We start from the raw sequence: 13,466 nt of genomic DNA, 5'->3' as shown, positions 1-13,466 counted from the left end.
CAATTCTTGGGATTCCGCGCCGTGTTTATCATAAACCATGGATATATTTTATGGATATTGAAGGATGTTCACGATGTTTACATGACGTTAATCAGGTGTCGCAGAAATGTAGTTTTTTCTTCGAATTGCAGAATTCTCAGAGTTTCGTCTTCCCGCTGAATAATTGTCACGGAATAACGACCACTGCTATATTTCCAAGCTGATTCAGATTCCTCTGATGGACTGACATTAAATCAACAAAATTCCTCTGATGGACTGACATTAAATCAACAAAATGAAGCGTGGCGTCTGGGAGGCATAAAGCCTATACCGATCATCTATACATACTGCGTATGGGTTAAGGAAGTTAAGATATGATACACCATAAGTATAATGATTTCTATTATTTTGTATGCTATAAATTTATTCACACATTTAGTAAAATTTGCAATGATGTATCCGAAATTTGGATAAAGTTATAGGTATATACAAAGAAACCATTAGTAAACACATGAAACCTGAACAGATAAAGTGCAGAAGGAATTGAAACAGGTATGAGCTTAGCAAACGCTCTATAGGCCACGACAAAGTGAACATAATATGCAGGTTAGTTCAATCCTAAAGCACCTCTGCCACTGGCCTTACCAAGCCGTAGACAGCCTCATGAAAATAATAAAATATTCATCTGGGAAAACAAACTACAAGGATGCAGTCAAATAATTATTAATATAATAGCTTATGATGGTCAATATCCGACTTTGCGAAGCGATACTAGGGTTTCCCAGGGCGAGGATAATGTGGATGTGGTGAACATATTCTCACTACACAAATTAACACTGAACGAACAAAAGTGCTGACAATTACTATTGCAGAAATCACAGGTGCAATGGAATCCAAGCGACCACACTAGCTTGCTCGGAATTAAATAATTTTCGATACAGTTTTGGGCATCATGATATGATAAATACCTACTCATTCCAAGTGTTTGACAGTGGAACATTGCAACCAAATAAAAATGATTAAATCATATAGAATCATATTCTCATGAATCGTTCGCATTGTTACAAAAGTAATGTACACTATACACCTCGATTCGAATTTAGTAAAGAAATACCTACCTACACTATGTAGCAACTATTTGGCTGTCAAGCCCAGATAGCTACTACATACCAAGTTCACTAGCCGATACCAGAATTTATGTCGCAGTATTAACGCATTACTACAAAAAAGTAAGCTGTCTATGGATATGAAGGCAGAGGGATCTACAACTGCATGATAAAATTGGAATGATTCAACACCACACATTAAAAGTTCACATTATGATTCCACCTAATACAATACAAAGTCCAATAAATACAATAGCTTACGGGAATAGGCTTTACAAGACACACTGGACACAGGAATCAAAAAAAGGAGTTCTAAAGTAACGGGACTTCACAAGAATAATGTTTGCAAACGAGTAGATTTGCTTTACTATCTGTGTTTGTGAGGAGCATTTCGCATCGACCAAATGAACTAGAGATAAATTTCGTTCGAATCCTGAGCGCAAAATGGCAAATTGTAACCAAATAATTTGCTACAGTATTGTAATCCCTGGGCCAGCATGTCACGTCAGTTGCCGATCATTACGTACGTCATCCATTTCTTCAACAACGTTCTTTAACGACACTCGTAGCAACAATATTGAACTGCCTCTTCGATGAGAGAGCTACATCGGTTTATATAAACATTGACGTGATATTACTTGAAGTTCATGGCTGATATTTTGCTGGCAATTTAAGTTTAGTAGAGTCTCTTCAGTTCGTTGATGACGAAGGTTAGTGGGCGCCAGGTTGAGGGCTAGATGAATATGAGCCACAGGACGAAGAATATCGCCATACCCATGAAGACCCGCGACAAGAACACGTCGTCTTCACTCTGACCTGCACGAGCATAACACGGTAATTCATATCGTGTTTAATCAGAAATTTATGTCTGGCCTACCTCATTCATAACAACAGAGAATATATGTAACAGAGCAATAAATACACAAATGCGAAATACATGTGCGAGTAATGACCTGAGAAACATGGATTTCAATTTTCATCGAGTCGAGTTTAAATCAATGAATTCAATGGTCATTGATTGCACGTGTTTAAACAAGCAAATTCAACCAACTAATATCAATATGGGCAATATTGCCTTTTATATAAGGATAATATACAGAATTATATATTATCATTATTAAAGGGTAGGTGATATAATAATTTAATATATAATTTTTGACCATACAAGTTGGCACACCGAGCGTCTTCACTGACAAGCAGTGTTAGTAAACCGATAAGCTCACAGATAACAAAGAGAAGTCATGATATGCATAGTAAATGCTCATTAAAATTTGAATATATTTTACATATAAGGCTGCCAGCTACAGCAATTCCCTCGACACTCAATAATTTACTTATGAAATGCCCATACCAACTTCTATCTCGTAATGGTAAATATTGCTCTCATTCAAAGGAGTTAAATGGTAAGTTTTTAAATATGATTTGAACGTAAACATTGCAAATAAAACAACTCAGTAAAATAGTAACGCCGCCATAGTGAAACAATCGTCCGCTTCAAGTTCACTTCACAAAACATAAAACCAGAACGTTGAGAATATTAGTTTAAAACAAGATCAACGCCTACGTTCCTGATCATCACACGCTGCTGGTCAAAGCGCACTGTAAATACTTCAATAATTAGGTAATTTATGCAGATTTGATCAATACCGGTACAGACACGGAAATATAATACATGGACAGCCGTCGTGTTTCCAGATACATTATTATCAACATGGCGGGATTTCTTTAGTGTTTCACGTGCACATTTTTAGGTGCGCGAAATCCACGTGGTGAGGAATAACTTGATTGAAATGTTAAGGAAACGTGATCGACGACCGAATATGACAAGCCTATTGTGAGACAGCTTGGTGATAAAGAGAGCCTGCACTAGCCGAATATGACCTGCCTATTGTGAGGCACTAGAGAGCAGGACAAGCTTACACTAGCCGAATATGACCTACCTATTGTGAGGCACTAGCAGACTATCCTACCTATTGTGAGGCACTAGAGAGCAGGACAAGCCTGCACTTTGCTCTTTTAAACACTGCATTCCCTCTTTAGATAAAAATTACATTGCTCTTTTAAACACTGCAGTCCCTCTTTAGATAAAAATTGCACAAGTATTCTGCCTATTGATAATATTTTTTCCTGGATAAGCTACTGATTTTCAAATTTGATACTGTGTGCGTGTGTATCACCACTGTGCTCAGAAACTCATCATTATATCTCAGATCCCATGCTCTGAAGAAATAATAGGTACCCATTTCTGTCTGAAATCATTCATAACAATGTACCAGCGATTGAATATGATAAAGAATGGTATCCACAATTATTGGTCCTTCATCAAAAACTTTGGGCATAAGATACATAGACCTAGGTAAATATCTGGTACTACGAGCAACATCTTGTACAGAAAAAACACCAAAGTTTATTGAATGCAGTGGACTGTATATACCTATATTCCTAATATGAAATTTAAATCCTTCAGTGGTATTTTCCAGTTCACTGAAATAATAAATTATTATTAAGTATAATCGTGTTGTCAAACCTAGAAGGTGATTTTATGGTTTGGAAAAAATTTAAATAAACGAGGAAATAAACTTAATAAGATAATTTGAGGAGCAGGAGAGCAGAATAAAATGAAAAAAAGTCACAATTGAGATTATCCACAGAGCAGCAGACCAGCTTTGACTCCTACAATAACGTTATTTGCAGCAACTTAATAAAAACTCACAATGTATTATGGTACTATATACGGTATATTGACTTTCTAAGCTACCACTACAAGAGGTTTCCTGATTTTTTTGGAGCTGCAAGATTCATGCTAAATGAATCATCCTTACCTAAATGTAAACAAAAGTACATACCATACGGTATAAATTCACATCAAGTAAAACTCTAGAGCACAATCTAAACACCAATAGCAATCAACAGAAACTCAACATGCAGACATGATAGCAAAGCTGGTAATTATGCCTGGTATGAGATTAGACAAACCCCAGCCCTGCTCACCAGGAGGCATCTGAGCGTTGTTCCCAAGATTGAGGCCATTGTTCATGAGAGTGAAGAAGCCAAATGGAAAAGCTCCGATGCCAAAATGGAACTGGAAATTACCACCAGCTCCTCCAGCCCCATCTCCCCCAAACCCAAAGCCATTCATAAATGAATGTTGGGGCTCAGGCTCCGTCCTCTGGCCAGCTGGTCTAGGAGGCGCTTTATTTCTGGAAAATAAATTTCACTGTTGGCATATTGAGGAGTGAAACGAATATATTATACTCATTAGCTTGTATTAGTAACTTCATTACGTTAAAATCTGTCTTCTCTGCAGTAAACTAAATGAATCAAGTATACCTAATGTCCATGCTAAATGTGTATCCTACTAAATGGATGTAGTATATAGTCAAATGGGGTAAGACAGGATCGCAGCCTTCATGGGGTAAGAAAAGACCAGCCCATGGCGTGCATTCTAATTGCACTGAATTCAATTTGACAAAGGAATATGTTAGAACAATCATTGCCGGTCATTTCAGTGTTTGTGGCAACCCTCTTCTGCAAATAATGAATTTCTGACTAATTTTTAAAAAAACCTATGTTAAGAAGGGTCACAAAATAGTTAACCTTGTTTGGGAAATAAGCTCTGTCTAGTGACAAAAAATTTTTTGGCCAGTTTTGTGGATGTAGGCAGGTAACCTCAAGTAATAGGCAACTTTTTAGACATACTAGACATTCCTACCTGCTACCATCACTGCCTGACATGTATTCTAAAATGGGGTAAAAAAGGATCGGACATGGGGTAAGACGGGACCACTAAATGATCCTGTTTTACCACACAAGTGGTCCTATCTTACCCCACAAATGGTCCTGTCTTACCCACAAATGGTCCTGTCTTACCCACAAATGGTCCTTTATTACCCTACAGTTTATCAAAAATAGTTTTTAAATGAATATATTATTGTGTAGTACATGGAGTATTTTGGCCAAAATTTTTATCTTTTGCTCAAACTTCATTATAACTTGTTAGCTTTTTTAATTGGAGAAATTTGGTGCACTATTTCAAATTGCATCAAAGGGATATAGAAAATTGGGATGTCTATTCCCATTAGTGAGCTGCAGAACTACCGTGCAAGATTGGCTGGGGAAAAATCACTGTGTGAAACATGAAAAATAATTATGATCACAACTCTGTGAGAGGGCATGAGCTATGTTTGAAGAAGTGCACCACCAATGCAGTTAGCAAGAAAACACATGATGTCTGACACTTAAGTTATTATCCATTGGTTTTATTACCAATTTGATCAATTTTTCAGACAATGACACTAAAGGAATATACATGAAGCATTTAGCAGTGCTCTACAATGAACCAAAGCCAACCCACTATTACTATGCTTAACGAAGTTTTCTCATGACAAAAACTTCAATGTGACTGATATTAGAGTTGACTTCCCATCACACAAAACAGTAACAAGTGGTTGTTTAATCAAATAATGTGTTTCTAGATGGATAATATTGAATATCAGATTTGTACTTTTATTAAAAACCTTGTAACATAAGAATTACCAGTTGGTCCCATCTTACCCCAATGGGGTAAGATGGGACCAGCTCACTTTTTTTAATCTGTACAGAAAACTATGTTAGATGCAAAATGTCTGAGTTGTAGCTTAGAAGCCCATTGCATAACTACACCTTGTGATAGGTTTAGGGTTTTTTAGTTATTCATGGTATAGATGCTACAGGCTTGTTAGTGATTTTGGTCCTGTCTTACCCCATCTGACTATATATATATATATATATATACCGTACACAGAGTTGTAGCAAAATTAATTTGCCCACACACGTAAGTGAAATGAAAAAAAATAAGTTATGGCTTGTATGACTTTTTCATATTTTTAATCAGAAACAATTCCACTCAGTTACTTAGAATTTAATCCCCTTGACCTCATGTTTCAACCTACTGAAGATTAATATAAAAATATATACACAATAAATGCAAATAACTACTTTAATGTAATATGCAATACACATGTGTTCTAAATGACACTATTATTATACCTACCCGGTACTCTGAGGGCCCTGTTCATTTAGTACTACCAAACAAATAGCTTCGTTCAATAACGAGACACACCTTGGGTCACTGGAGGAGTCTGCACCACGCCCGTACAGGGGGATGACTTTGTCTCGGGAGATGGCAGCTTTGCACACCGGGCAGGTCTTGTTGTTGGGCCGGAGTTCTAGCCATTGGTGAAGACATGGCCAGCTGAAAAATGGGGCTTGCTAATTATTATTGTTAAAATTCTACATTAAAAATTTTGATATTTTGACAAGTGTTGTCATTTAATTCCCACTAAGTGTAAGAACTATTTTGTGACCATGTTTCCATAAAATTTACAATTTCAAAATCAGTTTGGCTTAGCTGAGTTTAGACTTGGAAGTGAAAAAAAATTACAATCTAACAGAGAACTCATAAACTTTTAAGATTTTTAGACAATTTAATAGGGAATTTTTCTAACCTTCCAAGCGTTAAACAAAATAGAAACAGATCAGTAACATTTTTTAATAAACTTCATTGATAATTCACATGCATTAAAGACTGTAAATTCATCATAAAATATAGATGCCATTCAAAACAGATTTCAACAGTGGTCTTTCTCTAAAACAGAGTTTCTGGTTGTCTGAGCAGATGAAAGCATACCTAGGTAGAGGGCTGTAAAAGTCTATGTTGATATTGATTGATATTTGTGTGGTGTCACAAGACATTTAGATTGGTCATTCATGTTGCATTAAAATCATCTAATAACATAAAAAAATCAAAGTTTGCATTGCACTTGGCAGCTTAGTAAAAAAATTCAAAAGTACTTACAACAGTCCCAATAGACTAAAGCATCAAAAGTACTTACAACAGTCCTAATAGACTAAAGCATTCAGTTATAAATGTCAACATCCCGCCCACATTCATTGCCATCCGCTCTTCACTTGTTCTCTCATATTTACTTCTCTTCATTGATCTCACTTCCCTCATTCAACGATAGGTACCCCCATCAAAGACTGTAGCTCTCTCTCATGTATGCAGCTTTTTCTCCACAGTTTCCTTCTCATTTCCATCACACATAATACAATTGCCCTCCTCCTCTCATTCCACCTGTATGCACGTCCATTCACACCCAGATACCCTGCCCTAATACAAAATAGGTCTCCACTCTCCACCTCTGCTCCCATCACACATATTCATATTTTTGCATTGCTTCCATCTGATATACACAGTTTTAGAGTGTCATTTCCTTCCATTCCTTGCTTCCACACCTTCAGCCTGCAATCTTTCTCTCTATAATTTGATTCTCTTTTCCACTCTTTTTCATCACATTATCCAAGCAATGCTCCGTACTGTGATCATAAATTGGTCCATAGACCCAGCCAACATGTCTGTGCAAACTTAATTATTTCTTCTCTTTGGCAAAAAATTAATATAAATTCCAGAGGAAATCCTTTTTGACTCACTCAAATAATCAACTTTCACCAAGTGCACCATAACTTGACAGACTAAATTATCAAAGGAGACAACTAGCATCTTGTGGGAATGAATTGTGTCATACCAGCATGCAGCATGGGCACACATATTCATCTTTTTCACAGCATTGAAATCCATGCAGAAACATAAATGTTTAATATCTTTTGGGCTGAATTAGGCTCCTAAGGACTTGAAACCCCACTTCACGGAGGCCTTTTGCCTTCAAAATTCTTGACTTCACGAGCTTCCGCAGCTGCTGGTGCAGCTTGCTGTCAATGCTGCCCCACCCATTTTTAACCAAGGTGATCCATTTTAATGGATGGTCCATTGTTTAGTACATAAGTACCTTGAATTATTAATTGCTAATTTTGCCCACATGTTCAGGCTAAAATTTATCATAAAAGTTGTATCCCCATATTTCCATGCTTTGTTGCAAGTGAAATTCATCACAAGAAATGAAAACTTTCAAAGAAAACGTACAAAGTCATCACATGAATTCGCCATTTTTTCAGTTCTGTCATTGGTGGCACTTTGGAATCAATGAAAGTAATTTAAAAACTTCACAGTTCTAATCTTCATAATTTTTTATTTAAATCAATTTCAAAACTACACCTATGTCTAGGGGGAGGTGTGATGAGTCTACAGGGTCAGATTATTCATTCTGAACAGGATTCAGTGAATGTAAGTGCACTGGCTGCTGGGTTTATACTGTGGCAAGGGGCCTTGCCTAGTGATTTTACGGTAGTGAAAGTAATAGGTTGAGAACGCAGCAAATTGGCACTTGCCAGAGCGCATGACCAAGAGGCCATAAGGACTTCTCTTCCCAGAATTAATTACAACGGAATTGTAATTAATTTTAACTCTTCCAATAGTTTTACTGTCTTTGACAGACTGATTTTTTTAAATACTAAAAACATTAAATTTATATCTGTAATTCATAAAAATCAACAAGCTTTTTCACCATTGATTTAAAAAAGTATGGCCCACTATTCCAGAATGTAACTGTCTGCTTGTAAGTTTGTAACTTTGTTAAGAATGGTATCTTCACACTGCAGACTGCACTTTAGTCTTTATCATCAGTCTTGCTGCCCTAATAAGAGTTGAGAAGTTATACTCTAACATTACCTATATCACCCTATAAAAAGTTTACTAAAATATAAATAAGATTTCTCACCATAGTAGATTTACAACTCACCAAAATAAATGACCACAAACAGATACCACTGCATCTTTGGCAGTGTCTAAACAAATATTACATTCAAAGCTTCCACTAGATTTTTCTTGATCATCTTTCTTCTCATTGCCTCCTTTGTCATCTTTGGAATCTTTGTCGGGTTTTTTACTAGGGCCAGGTTCAGCACCACCCGGGCTTTCACTCTCTACAGGCCTGGCTGGGTTTAAAGGTTCATTTGTGGCCATGTCACACAAGGTATTTTACTATCATGAATGATATCTACGTACAATACAACTCATAATAAAGGTTATTGAGTAGTAAGTTGAGTTCAAACTAAGACTTGCGAGTTGTTCAACTTTCAGAAAAATTCATAGCTAATCGCATTTCTGTATCAGTAAGCAAAAGAAAAGAGTTGGTTATGTTGGTCAGTTGGTGCAAGAAGGTTTTAATCAAATTTAATATGCCCTTATCAGACCAAAAGTTGGGTGAACAGCACTATAATTCTATAAACATTGTCAACAAGCATTAAAAATAATATATCAAAGGTTTCAACTTTCAAGCTCCTAATCTTGAGTCGAGTGATGTGCTTTAGCAGGTTTTTTTTTCTCAAATTTGCAGGGGCCTCTGGAGACCAGTCCAATGCGGCCCCATGACCAGGTTTTGAGTTATAATTGTTAATCACATTAATTAATCACTTCAATCACTTTAATTACGTACTTCAATTGATCACTTTAATTAATTGGCTCTTTATCATTAATCGTTAAAAATCCGGCCTAACTCAAGCTGCCTGCCTGACTCGAACTCTAACTAGCACCTGTTGAAGAGAACACTCCACAGTGGAGCCGTGGAACACTGCAGGGCCGTGGAACACAACAGAGCAGCGAAACACGACAGAGCCGCAAAACACGGCAGAGACGCGAAATACGGGGCTGCAAAAGATCTTTTGTAATAATAATATTATTCATGAAATCAAGGGTTTCAAGCAGTGTCTTAATACTAAATTACGTGAAATAGAAATATTAAAAAAAGAATATATGCACAAAAAAAAAATGGGAAGGAATCAACAGTAAGAAAGTAAATAAATAAAATAAAATTCCAAGCCCAGTTAGTTGCAATATCCATGCCCTGAACTGAGCCTCACATGAGTAGTATGCACAAGCTACTGAAGGTCCAGCCTGGGGGGGGGGGCGCAACATGGAGCTTCTTAAGATCAAGTTGTTTAACAAATTGTGACTGTTAAGTAGCCGCTGTGCTGTGTACAGAAAAGAAAACATAACTCCTGTGGGCTTTCTCTGAAGGAGCAATATTTGAAAACTGATTTACAGGCAAGCAGTAACAGTCCTTACAATGGCAGTCTTGGTACATTAAATTGATAACAGATACTGATCCTAACAATATTCTGGTCCTACTTAACACCATACCGTACTAATCCTAACAACCTACATAGACTGGTACCGCTTGTCTCAAATTAAGCACTTATAATAGTGCTGGGATTAAGTGAATATTCTGATAGTGTTAGTTCCCCACACATTTTAGTATGGTTAGTTTTACTACTGAGATCTGGGATTATAATATTATGGAAGTTAATTCATAAGGCATGCAAAACACCCAGAGCAATCAAGTATGCACCAACTGCATCAATTATTAAGTTCTGGATCAAGCAGGGGTAGGGGCCACCTACAAGTATATTTTTAAGAGTTACAGGAATATTAGGATTGGTTAGCAGGTTGGTTAAATTGGTGCAGAGGACACTGTAGCAATAAGTGTTGGATGGTCTCTGGGGAACCACAGGAGCACAGGGGACTATTTACAAGCTCAAAACGGGCCAAATGAGCTCTCACACCAGCATGTCCAGTGCGAAGCCTAGTAAGAGCTGTTTCAATGGCTTGGTTGCTATGAGAGGCCCATGGCCATTCACCTACCCTGTCTTTAACCAAAGTTAAGAAACGACCCTTCCCTGATGTATTTACCTCCACAATCCATGACTGATTCCAACTGGCCAGAATTCCATCATGCACTAATCTTGCCATTTCTTCCCTTAAGCTGGGGGTGAGAGTACAGTAACCAAGCTGGTGAGCATCCCTGGCTGCCCGATCAACAGCCTCGTTGCCGAAATTCCCAGGTGACCAGGAATATACTGAATTCGCACCTCATGGGAGGGCAATAGTGACATGATTTTATTTTGCATATCAAATATTAAACTAAGGTAGGATTCAGGTTGCCTATTTCTAATCAAGCAAATTGATGATTGTGAATCAGTAAAAATGACAATATTCTCAGAGTGGAGGAGGTTCATTTGTGACCAATATAATGCTTCCTTTATTGCAAACAATTCTGACTCTATTGCCTGAATTTCAGGGCAGAGTTTCCGACTTAGTAGTACCCCTTTGGAGGGTATGGAAAATGCAGCAGAAGTAGAGTTGTTTGGAGTGGCTATGTGGGAACCATCTGTGAAAATAGCTGTGTGCCTAGGATATTTGAAATCAACTTATTTTGAGAAAATTTGAACAGCAGCTTCTGAGGACATGTCCAATACTGTTGAGGGAGAAAAATCCACAGTGAAGAAATCATCAGAATTGAACCATGGGGGATAAGGGAGATTAAAGGAGAGGTAAGCAGAGGAGGGACATGGATTAGTAGTGAGGTCAAGATTGCCCCTGTATGGGGGACAAAACTGGGCAATAAGTTGGTTCTCTGTGGCATGATATGTGGCACATTTGGGTTGAACAGCTCAGACACGATAGGACCTTGGGGCAGCTGTATCAGGCGAAGATAATATTTACACATTATTTTTTTTGCGGTGAAAGGTTAGGGGAGGAATGTTAGCCTCTACCTCCATAGAGGAGACAGGGGTTGTCTTTCAGCAGCCCAGGGCTATGCATAGACAGTGGTTTTGGATAATGTTGTGCTTTGAGAAATTTGATTGAGCTGCCGACCCATAGAAAGCTGCTGCATAGTCTAATCGACTTCTAATCAGAACTTTGTAAAACTTAATTAATACAGCTCGATCGGCATCCCAGTGCCTGCTTGAGATACATTGCAGCAAGTTTATGATTGGGATGCAGTTTAGCTTTAGTGAATTTATTTGTGGTTCCCTATCAGAGTCGAGGGGCATCCAAGACAACTCCCAGGTACCTGTATTGGTTGACAAACTCTAGTATGCAGCCGTCTACCATCAAAGGCACTGCAGTGGCTTGTTTATTGGTGAATAACATGCATTTTGTTTTAGCAAGGTTAAGGGTCAGGCCCCACTGCTTAGTCCAACTATAGAAGGCCCTCAACTGTGATTGCATCTTCCCAGTGGCTGCAGTGATGTCATGGCTGCTTGTAAAAAAGGTTACATCATCAGCATAGTCTGCCACATTCACTCCCAGCACCGATGGAAAATCCCTCATTATCACATTAAACAAGAGCGGTGAGAGGATAGCACCCTGGGGAACTCCTGATTTAATGCCTCTGGTAGCAGAGGTTTCACCCCGAACCCCACACTGGCTGAGTTTGTAGAGCAGGCCTGTATGCCACACAGTCAAATGCATTTGATAGGTCACAGAACACCACCAGGAGGGTTGACCTGGTAGCAGGTGGCAAGAGCAGCATGGATTGCAGCCTACAACCTGGCAACCAGATTGACTGCTGCTAGGCGGCGCCGGAACCCTCCCTGTGAAGGTCAGAGGGAGCCATGTTGTTCTAGGTGGAAGCACAGTTGTTTGTTTATTAGCGACTCTAGCAATTTTCCCAAGCATGACAAGAGTGATATTGGTCTGTAAGATGCAACAGAAGTCAAGTTTTTAGCTGGTTTGGGGATAGGAACTATTAAGGCCAATTTCCACACTTTTGGTATTGAGGCAGAGCTGAGACTTTGGTTGAAAATACTGAGGAGCCACCTCCTATAGTCCTCTGGCAAGTGAGAAAGGTGAGCATTATGGATGCAATCCAATCCTGGAGATGTATTTTTTAGCAACTTGATAGTATTTTGTAGCTCGTAGGAAGAAAAAGGCTCATTCAATGGTGATTCAGATTCATCACTCAGAGCCAAGGCCAGGGGAAGGACAACCAGTGAAGGGTAGGGAGAAGGGGCTGGACACTTGAAAATTTTTTAATAGTGGAGAGAAAGTGCTTGTGCCTTACTAAGGGAGTCAGTTACAATGGAGTCTTGTAAGATGAAAGGTTGAGGCCTTCTGACAGATGGTGTACGAAGACGCTTTACTTTTTTCTACAGTTGAGATATTGGGGTGTTGGAGGTGATGGTGCTGCAGTACTTCCTCCATGAGTTCTGTTTTGCCTGCTTGACCTCCCATTTCACTCTAGCTTCACTCCTCTTGAAGGCAATAAGGTTTGTAGGAGATGGATTAGAAATTAGAGCTCTCTTAGCAGCTCTCTTGTCTAGAACAGCTTGAGCGCAGCTCTGTGTCCACCAGGATTTATTATACTTGGGGGTTACTGTTGCCTTGGACTGGGGAAATACCTGGATGCTAGCTGACACAATGTTTTCAGTGAAATTGGTAGCACTAACCTCAATGTCTGCAGAAGGAGCTGTACCCTTCTGATGCAGAGCAGTCAGCCATGCACCCCATGAACCACCCTCAAACATCCAGGATGGTCGCGCTCTGTCCTCACTGTAGAGGCCTCAACACCAACACAGGTGACAACTGGGTAGTGATCACTTCCAATATCGTTCTCTGTGTACACAGAAGCTAGTGGCAGAAGGTCAGTTGAGATTATTGAG

General features: G+C 38.7%; 1 protein-coding gene across 1 annotated transcript; it reads right to left on the bottom strand.

The window, feature by feature from the left end:
• Window positions 1-366: 366 nt before the first annotated feature.
• On the bottom strand, window positions 367-9,135 carry LOC108669819 (E3 ubiquitin-protein ligase RNF185-like). Its single transcript, XM_018157234.2, has 4 exons — window positions 8,762-9,135; window positions 6,187-6,318; window positions 4,077-4,285; window positions 367-1,901 (listed from the first exon to the last, which is right to left on the bottom strand). Exons 1-4 carry the CDS (start codon window positions 8,983-8,985, stop codon window positions 1,819-1,821), a joined length of 648 nt encoding a protein of 215 aa, XP_018012723.1. The 5' UTR covers window positions 8,986-9,135; the 3' UTR covers window positions 367-1,818.
• Window positions 9,136-13,466: the final 4,331 nt, after the last annotated feature.

Source organism: Hyalella azteca, unplaced genomic scaffold (assembly GCF_000764305.2).
Source record: "Hyalella azteca isolate HAZT.00-mixed unplaced genomic scaffold, Hazt_2.0.2 contig10992, whole genome shotgun sequence".
NCBI classification, from domain to species: Eukaryota; Metazoa; Arthropoda; class Malacostraca; order Amphipoda; family Hyalellidae; genus Hyalella; species Hyalella azteca.
This window is presented reverse-complemented; position numbering and strand designations above follow the sequence as displayed.